Source organism: Lynx canadensis, chromosome A2 (genome assembly GCF_007474595.2).
Source record: "Lynx canadensis isolate LIC74 chromosome A2, mLynCan4.pri.v2, whole genome shotgun sequence".
Taxonomy (NCBI): domain Eukaryota; kingdom Metazoa; phylum Chordata; class Mammalia; order Carnivora; family Felidae; genus Lynx; species Lynx canadensis.
In genome coordinates this window covers 12833148-12842620 of record NC_044304.2, presented here as the reverse complement: position 1 = coordinate 12842620, position 9473 = coordinate 12833148, and the positions used below count along the sequence as shown (strand labels likewise).

General features: G+C 52.4%; 1 protein-coding gene across 1 annotated transcript; it reads left to right on the top strand.

Moving 5' to 3' along the window:
- The first annotated feature begins 1875 nt into the window (after positions 1 to 1875).
- Positions 1876 to 4625, top strand: CCDC194 (coiled-coil domain containing 194). The gene is made up of 4 exons (XM_030335739.1): positions 1876 to 2199; positions 3271 to 3367; positions 3776 to 3908; positions 4475 to 4625. Exons 1-4 carry the CDS (start codon positions 1876 to 1878, stop codon positions 4623 to 4625), a joined length of 705 nt encoding a protein of 234 aa, XP_030191599.1.
- Positions 4626 to 9473: the final 4848 nt, after the last annotated feature.

Sequence of the window (9473 nt, the reverse complement as noted above, 5' to 3'; positions counted from 1 at the left end):
GAGATTAGGCTGTTGATAAGATTGCCTTTTTCTTGTAATTCACTAAGACATCTGTAAACCGATGGGGACTCCCGTCCCGCAGGACTGTGATCTCTAGCAGTTAACCATCAGGTTTTCCCATTCCTTTGTTCTTGGGCAACCGGGGGTGCCCGAGGAATGTCACCCGTGTCCCACCCTGGGTTGTTGAGGGGGGGCGGTTTGCAGGGTGTCAGCGTGCCTTATGCTCCCTCATCGGCTGAAAATCGAACACCTAAAATGCAAAATTACAAGAAGAGCAGAGACAGTCAAAAGGGGCCTGAGTTAGTGATGAGGACGAAGGATCAGGTACTCCTGGCTGCCTTAAAGCGAAGAGAAAGAGAAAGCCTGATGGTTAACTGCTAGAGATCTCAGTCCTGCAGGACCGGAGTCCCCATCGGTTTACAGATGTCTTAGTGAATTACAAGAAACAGGCAATCTTATCAACAGCCTAATCTCCAGAAACCCGTAGACTCCGTTTCCTCGAGCCCCAACACCACCCTCCCCTCCGTAGCGAGGTGGCGAACAAAGGCAGGAAGGAAATGGTAAATAAAATTCAGTTTCCTTATAACCTGCAGCCCGTTGACATACTAGAGGCAGGCAGAGTAAGACATTTCTACAGAACTCCCTACTGTCTTCATGTTAATGCCTTACTAGAGGAAAAAACAACCTCGGCTTGACAATAGCCAGGCCTGTGGTATCTTGGGAGCCCTCTTTAAGCACGTGGAAGTCATTCTAGGTGTTGTTAGGAAAACGCCGTTTATTTACTGTTTAGCAAAACTTCAGTCGTGAGACCCTTCAGATGTATACCAGGGGCCGTATGCTTGGAGTATGATTGCCAGCATAGACTTGGGGGCTAAGGATATAGGAGGTTTGCGAAGGAATTTTTATGTGTTTAAGGAGACTCACAGGATCCTGGGGGGGTCAGGATAATGTTAAGTCAAGATTCTCTTTTGCCCCCAGCAAAGTGTCATCATCGAGGCAGCTGAGCTCCTAGAGGAAGGTCGCTCTGCCTGTTTCAAGGACTCACCAACGGGCCGCAGGCAGTAAGGGAATTTAATTTTTCATTTGCCTTAGTTTCCCACATCGCCGGGGCAAGCACTTAAACCCCCCCTTACATCTCGACGAGGGTGATATTAGGGCTCCAGGAAATGGAGTCTATAGGCTTCTGGAGATTAGGCTATGGATAAGACTGCCTTTTTCTTGCAGTTTATTAAGTTCCCCACAAATTGAAGGAGACACCTGTCCTGCATGCTGTGATGTCTATAAGTCAACCACTCATTTCTCTTTCCTTTCCTTTGTTCTTGGGCTCGAGGTAAACGGGGCTGGAGCTGATTTACAGTGTCAGATCGCCCCCTGGCTGCCTAGTAGAGAAGGGGCTGGGAGTTGGGACCCATCCCCTCTAGCGTCTCACCCTCTCTGGCCCTCGCAGCCAGTCCCAGAAAGTGTGGCAGCTTGAGCCAGGCAGACCTCCGTCGGTCGTGTAGCCTCGCGTCTTTCAGCCTCAGTTTTTCCACGAAAAAACCCTTGCCGTGGGCCCCGCATGCAAATGGGCGCTTTGTGAGGATGGGCTCACATGGTTCCCACTAAGCCCGACGGGGCAGGAGCCAGAGCACCCCCACTTCAGTGGGGGAGACTGAGGATGAGAGGACAGCACGTGCTGTGCTGGGCACATGCGATGCGGAGGCAGAACTGGTCCTGGGCGCGGGTAGCCTAGGCTGGCCCCTGGCGGGGGTCCAGCCCCTCCCAACGCACTCGGGAAGCCACAGCCGGGCAGGGCGGAGCCGTGGGTGTCCCTGGCGCCCCAAGGTGCCAATTAAATGCTCGTGGCTGTCTGGGGCCAGAGCTGTGGACGGAGGCATGGCCGAGCTGGGGCCAGAGCCGGGACGCGCCTGGCGGGTGCTAGCCCTGTGCGGGGCTGCGGTGTTCCTGGCGGCCGCGGCAGCCGGCGGGGCCCTGCTGGCCTGGAATCTGGCCTCCTCGGCCTCCCGGGGACCTCGCTGCCCGGAGGCAGGTGCCAACGCCACGGCGCCCCCCAGGGACCTGGCGCCAGAGGTCGAGGAGCTGCGGCGCCAGCTGGCAGAGGCTACCCAACGCCAGGAGGCCCTGGCCAGACAGCTGAACCAGGCCAACCATGTCCATCGGGAGCTGGAGGAGGCACTAAGGGCCTGTGAGGGCCGCCAGGTAGGCGGGCAGGGTGGGAGACTGGGGAATCCAGAATCGGGGGAGAGGGCCTGCACACACAACCCCAGGGTTGCCCCCCACCCCCACCCCATGCATTCGTCTCCCTAATTCTTCACCCGAGAGTGGCACCGTCATCCCTTCCAAATCCTACTGGTTCCCCCTTAAGTCTCCCTGCTGACCAAGGAGGCCCCATGATTCTCTGCCATTTGCCTAGTAGATGGTGGTGGCTAGAAGCCCCAGACCCCTGAGTCCACCTGGGGAGACCCTGTGCTAACCCTCCCCCTGGGTGCCCACTCAACCTCCCCCAGCCAGTGTCCAGCAGCCCTATTTCCAGAGAGGGACATTCATGTCACCTGTAATTAGGAGGCTAAAGTTGGCCTCTTGGGGGAGGTACTGGCCAGGTCCTCCCTTTTCCTCCAGCCACCCCTTCACAAACTCTCTCTTAACCCTTCCCAGCCCTGGGCCTTGCAAAAGAACCATTCTCAAAGTCCCAATCTTTCATTTACTACTGTGGATCTCTGGGTACCAGGCCCAGCAGGGGCTGGGCAGTGTGAATTTTAGAAATCAAAACAGACCTCCACCCTTTACCTGCCTGCCTGAGGGAAGGGCCCCAAGCCGCCGAGGTCAAGCGCAGCCTGCTCTGGGTTCAAATTCTGGTTCTGCCCCTCAGTGGAAGATGTTCTGAGGAGGCCAGGCCAGTTGTTTCGAAGAACGTCTCACAGAGGTGAGGAAGCATACTCCAGAAACCCAGTCATTGTCAACCACCGGATTGGCTTGTGTTGGTTTGAAACCCCAGGGAGTCTAGATGTAGCTGGGACCGGGACCGCAGAGCTAAACAGTTTCCACATCCGGTGGCTTCAGGTGGGGGGCGGTGGGCCCCGGGCAGAGCAGCGGTCACCACTCGGAACCCCAGGCCACTTCTGTTTTACAACCACAGGAGCCCCAAAGGGCATTGCAAGTAATGCTCAGGGAACGGAGTCACCAGGGTCAGTTCAGTCCTCCCCAGAAAGAGGGGAGACTTCACTTCTCTCCTGGCACCCCGCCCCTCCTTACTTCCTCTCCACTCCCCAGAGCCGGCTTCAGACCCAACTGATGACCCTGAAGACTGAGATCGAGGAGGCGAAGGCACAGGGGACCCAGATGGGGGCTGAGAACGGGGCGCTCACAGGTGTGTTGGGGCGCAAGCGGTGGCCAGGGCTAAGGGTGGGAGGGGCCTAAAAGGTTCCTAGTTATGCAAATGACATGCACAAGTGCAAACGTAATGTAAACGACATGCAAATAAACGCGAAAACTTACGAGGGAAATGCACGTCACACTCACAAAGGCCACGCAAATGTCAGAAACACAACGCAAATGCAACCAAATACGCAAACGCCACTTACACGACTCCCAAAAGCAACACAAGCCTATGAAGAGCTCTGCAAATGACACGTAAAGGTCATGCAACCAGCGCACACACTTAATTCAAATAAGGCAAGGCTGCAAACAGTATGCAGACTGTAAAAAAACTCCCAACGCCGGCGTTAGGCGGGCGGGAGCGAGGTCTCGGACCTGACCGGGCTCCCTGGACCCGCAGAAGCGCTGGCGCGCTGGGAGGCGGCGGCCACGGAGTCTGCGCGGCGGCTGGACGAGGCACAGCAGCGCGCACGCGCGGCCGAGGCCGAGGGCGAAGCTTGCGCGGCCCGGGAGGCGGCGCTGCGCGAACGCGCGTGAGTGAAGGGCGGGGCCGGGGGCGGTGGACGGGCGCGGCGCGTGGCCAATGGCTGCGCAAGACTTCGTTCTTTCGGCCCAGCGTCGCCTGGTGGGGAAGGAGGGGAAGGGTCCCCGGGGACGGAGCAGCAGCCTGGCCGTGTGGGCGGGGCCTTGGGGTGTCGCGTGACAAGAAGGTCAAAGACGGGATCCTGGAGTTGGAACCTAGGGGTGGTCAAGGATGTAGGCTGTCTGGGGGCTGGACTCCCCAGGCTGGGGCCGGCACTCCGGAGGCATGAGTCCCTGGGGTCGGGCGCGCGTAGAGGAAGGGCGAGGAGCGGAAGAGAAGGACGCGAGTAAAAGGAAGTACCGAGGGAGAGGACGGGGGTTCTGGAGGCTGAGCTCCTGGAAAAGGGGATGGGAGGCCCTGGGGAGGGGTCCCGGGAATGGCTGGGGGTGGAGAAAGGTTAGGGGAGCTGGGGATCTCTTGGGAGTGGGGTTCTCAGGAAAGATGGAAGAGTACTGGGGGGAGGGTCTCGGGGGCGGGGATCCAGGTGCTGATGGACCCCTCCCCACTTCCTGTCAGTAAAGCCCTGGAAGCCGAGATGGGCCCCCAGCGCAGAGTGCCGCACCCCCGATCCCGCTCCGGGTCCCGACCGCGACCCAGCCCCCGCTCACGTTCTCGCCCAAGAACTTCGGGGGGCTGCCGGCGGCCGGCGCGGCGCGCTCGAGGGTGAGTCGGCCCCTAGCAGGATGAGGGCCCGAGGCCAGGAGGGCACACAATGTGGCGGCCCTGCTGGGACCCATATAGAAGTGTCCACGCTGGATGAGATGCCCAGTCGACAGCCATCAACGCTCAGCTTTGGACCCAGGAGCCACTCTGAACGGAATCTACAGAAAGGAGACTCGACTCTCTCTCCCCAACCAACTAATGCTTTTTTTACAGATGGGGAAACTAAGGCCCATTCGATGACCCAATGAGATAGTGCTGATTTGGGACTTCAGTCCCTTCTGATGGCAGTGTTGTTTCATCCCACAGGCATGAAGAGTTAGGGTCCAGCCCTGGCTCAGGAGTGACCTGGAAGGGTCACTTCTCCTCTCTGGGCCTCAGTTTACCTTGTCTGGGTATCGAGTGATTAGAATCATGTTTGGCGAGCCAGCCTATCCTTGACAACACAGACCGACCAAGATGGCACAATGGGAAAACTACAGACCCCTCTAGCTATGAGGAGGGTACAGAAGTCCCAAATGGAATTTTAGCAAAAGAGAATTAAGCACCACATTTTAAAAATACATCACAACGAAGGGGCCTTATACCTGAGATGCAGGGATGGCTCAATATTCAGAAGTCTGCTAATAAGATTTACCATGGTGATGGATCAAACGAGAAAAGTTCTGAAAAGGCCTCAAAATGAGGGCGAACGTGAGGATGACCACTGTGGAGTATTTAATATTGTTCTGGAGGTACTAGCCAACGCACTTAGAGAAGAAAAAGAAAGAAGGGGTACGGATAGTAGGAGAGTGGTAAGGAAATTACAGTTTGGATCGTAGGTAAGCCCTGTTTACATAGGTCAAAAATAATAGAAATACCAACAATTCCATATGGCTCAATTTCACATTAATTTCGTCTTTTACCTTATATTCGACATACCTTCAGACTTACAGAAAAACTGGAGGATTAGTACAAAGAATTCCTGGATATTCTTTATCCAGATTCCACAAACATTAGTTACCACCTTTGCTTTATTCTTCTTCCTCTCTCTGAACCTCTTCTGAAAAACACACACAAACGATGTCTCATTACCCATAACAGTTGAGTATGCATTTCCTAAAAACAAGGACATTCTCCCACATAATCACAGTACAATGATGAACATCAGGAAGTGGACATTGATAAAACACCATTATCTAATCTACAGACTTTAATCAGACTTTGCCAACTGTTCTCATAATGTCCTTTATAACAAAAGAATATCCTGGCTCACACATTGTATTTGTCAGGTCTTCTAGCTCTTTTAATCTGGAACATTTCTCAGTATGTCTTTGCCTTTTATGACGTTGGCGTTTTTTAAAGGCCCAAGGCAGTCATTTTCTGGTGTCCTAATTTGGGTTTCTGTGATGTTTCTGTAAGATTAGTTTCAGGTTGGCATTTTGGGCAGGAAAGCCTTGGAAGCAATTTAACATAATTTTACCTGCTGGTAGTATGGTTTTATATAGAGAAAACCCAAGAGAACTAACTGAAACTTTCTTAGATCTATTTCATATAGTTACTTATCTCCAGGAATAAACTAATTTCCTTCTTACGTAAAGAGCTCTTATCAATTAATTTTTCAAAAAACAGCTCAGTAGAAAAATGGGCAAAGAATATAGACAGTCATTTCAAATTTTTTTTTCAACATTTATTTATTTTTGGGACAGAGAGAGACAGAGCATGAACGGGGGAGGGGCAGAGAGAGAGGGAGACACAGAATCAGAAACAGGCTCCAGGCTCCGAGCCATCAGCCCAGAGCCCGACGCGGGCTCGAACTCAGGGACCGCGAGATCGTGACCTGGCTGAAGTCGGACGCTTAACCGACTGCGCCACCCAGGCGCCCCTAGACAGTCATTTCATAGAAATATGCAAAAAAAAAAAAAAAAGCGACCAACCTCTTTCCTAGAAAAGAATTGCAAATTGAAATGACAAGGTGGTACCACTTTCTACCCATTAGTCTGGCAAAAATGAAAACGAGCAAATCGCAAAGTACCATGTGCTGGCACTGCTGTGGAGAAACAAGTAATCCCACATGGTGCTAGTGAGAGAGCCCGGTGGTACAACCACTTGGAAGGGCAATTTTCTAGAACCTCTCAAAAAAGTAAAAATAGTATACATCCTTTGACCCATCAATTCCCCTTCTAGAAATTTTTCTACAACCATATTTACATGGGTACAAAATTACGGACCAGGGGCACCTGGCTGGCTCGGTCTGTAGAGCACACTCTTGATCTACAGGTTATGAGTTCAAGCCCCAGAGCCTACTTATAAAGAAAGAAAGAAAGAAAGAAAGAAAGAAAGAAAGAAAGAAAGAAAGAAAAATTAGATTGATGGACAAAATACAATGCAGAACCCTGGGTTGGATCCTGGCACAGAAAAACACTTAGTGAGAAGGTCAAATAAAGTCTAGAGTATAATTATTTTAATGCACTAGAGTTAATTTCTTAGTTTGGACAAATAAAATTTGGATGCCATGGTGTCAAAGAACTTGGCCATGGAAGAAGTTCAGTGATGGCTGTTCAGGGGCTCTGTTCTATCTCTGCAACTGTTCTGTAAATCTAAAGTTATTCCAAAAGAAAAGATTTACTTTTTAAAAAGAGACTAAGGGGGGGGGGGGCGAGGACATTTGTTATCACATTCTTGGTCATTGTTAAAAATTGGAAACAACCTCAATGTCTTCCGGCTGGTGACTGTTATAAATGAGTGTCCATCCATCCATAGAGTGGGATACTATGCACTCTTTAAGGTGACAAAGCAAATCTCCGAGATACATTAATGTAAAAAGCAGGAGAGGGATAATTGGTGTGCATTTTTCAAAATGCAGGGACGAAGAGAATTTTACCCAAATAACTCTGAAGGAAACACTGGTCACCGACTTTGGGTCAGATAGTACCTGCTGAGAGCTAGGGGCGAGGGGGCTAGAGGGCTGGGCTGGGGTGGAGGGCTGGGGGGTGGGGGGGACAGTCTCTTGTTTCTCTGTATGCCCTTTTGTAAAGTTTGCATTTTAAAAATTTTTTTAATGTTTATTTTTGAGACAGAGGGAGACGGGGGTGGGGGCAGAGAGAGAGGGAGACACAGAATCTGAAACAGGCTCCAGGTTCAGCACAGAGCCCGATGTGGGGCTCGAACCCACGAACCGTGAGATGATCATGACCTGAGCCGAAGTCGGACGCCTAACCGACTGAGCCACCCAGGCGCCCCCTGTAAAGTTTGCATTTTGAAAACCATGCACCTGTATGACATTTAAAATGATTAAAATTTGTTTTAAAAAATTCCTAAGAGGCTGGTAATTGAGGGCGGTAGAAGCCCTCGGAACTCTTTCCCCCACCTCATCCAGCCCTGCTCATTACCCCCACTACCACCCTGGAGTTTAGACGTGCCGGATCTGGGGCTTTACCTGGGAGGGGCCCACGTGGAGGGGGAATTGGAGGGTCAACTCCCGAGGAGGAAGTGCGGCTGAGGGGAGGAAGGTCCAATCGCTTAGTTCTGCTGACAGCCACCAGGGGTCGCCCCAACTTGCTCACCCCGATTGCTGCCCTCGAAGGCTTCAGCTGGAGAGGTTAAGGGTGGTTCTGAAAGCTGCCCTCACCCCTCCCCCAACTCTGGCGTCAATCCAGAAGTGTGCAGGAAGTGGCTTCTTCTGGAGTCAAGCAGAGCTGGAGACCAGGAGACTGATCTTGCTTTGTCTGACTTAAGACCCCTTCACTGGGTCGCTGTGGGATCCAAGGGTAAAAGGGCTGGGCTCAGGGGTGTAAACGGCGCATAAAACATCATTATTACCAACTTACTCTGCGGGCTTCATCTTGGCCATACCACCAGACCCCTGAAAATCAGTTTCGGGGAGGGAGGGAAATAGGGAGCCAAGGCAGGTGTGTGAGCAGGAATGGCAGTTAGATCTGGTGTCAGAAAGAATTGGGAAGAAAGAGAGGACACAGACTGAGCGAGGGCTTTGAACCTCCAGGGTGTAGGTGAGGTTTGAGGGTGACCTGGGGAGAACAAGCCCAGTCCCCTGCCCCTCCTTGCGCTGAGGATCCCTCAGCTGCCCAGGGAAGTAAATAGCGCTCCTTGGTGGGACCTGCCTCCTGGACCCCCATCTGTTCCCACCTCACAGGGCCAGTCTTTGACCTGCCTTTGCTCTGTTCTGCCTCCCACTCTCTAATTATCCCTCCAAGTCTCTGTCTCTCTGTCTCCAAGTCTCTCTCTCTCTGTCTCTTTCTCTCTCTTTTTTAAATGTTTATTTTTGAGAGAGGGAGAGAGACAGCAGGGGAGAGGCAGAGAGGGGGACAGAGGATCCAAAGTGGGCTCTGCACTGACAGCAGAGAGCCCGACGTGGGGCTCGAACTCACAAACCTTGAGATCCTGACCTGAGCTGGAGTCGGAGGACGTTTAACCAACTGAGCCACCCAGGCGCCCCTCTGAGTCTCTGTCTCTCTTTATCTGTCCCCGCCCTTATCAGCATCACCTCCTAGGTCCCTGCCCTGGCTTCCCATCCCTGGAGTCCCCCTCCTGTGGCTGCGGTGACAGTAGGAGGGGACAGAAATGGGAAACCTCGGAGCGGCTGCAGGAGAAGCAGGCTGGGACAGCAGCAGCCTGACTCGGTCAACCCCCCAGTCCCAGGTAAGAAAGTGGGGTGCCTTTTATCAGCCAGTAACAGGGAGGCCCAGAGGGGACGGGGCTCCTCCTCGGTCACCTCCAAAAGCACAAAACTTAATTTTCATTTGAATTTAACCAAACACACCGATAGTAAAAGTGGAGGGTTTTTTGGATTTCACTGAAATGGTTCTTCACTAGAAATATTATTTTCCTTTTTTTTTTAAATGTTTATTTTTTAAAG

Bases quoted from the DNA above. Each gene is read 5' to 3' on its own strand.
- CCDC194 (XM_030335739.1), top strand. From the start codon at position 1,876: ATGGCCGAGCTGGGGCCAGAGCCGGGACGCGCCTGGCGGGTGCTAGCC. The intron at 2,200-3,270 runs GTAGGCGGGCAG...TCCACTCCCCAG, and splicing joins GGGCCTGTGAGGGCCGCCAG to AGCCGGCTTCAGACCCAACT. The intron at 3,368-3,775 runs GTGTGTTGGGGC...CTGGACCCGCAG, and splicing joins TGAGAACGGGGCGCTCACAG to AAGCGCTGGCGCGCTGGGAG.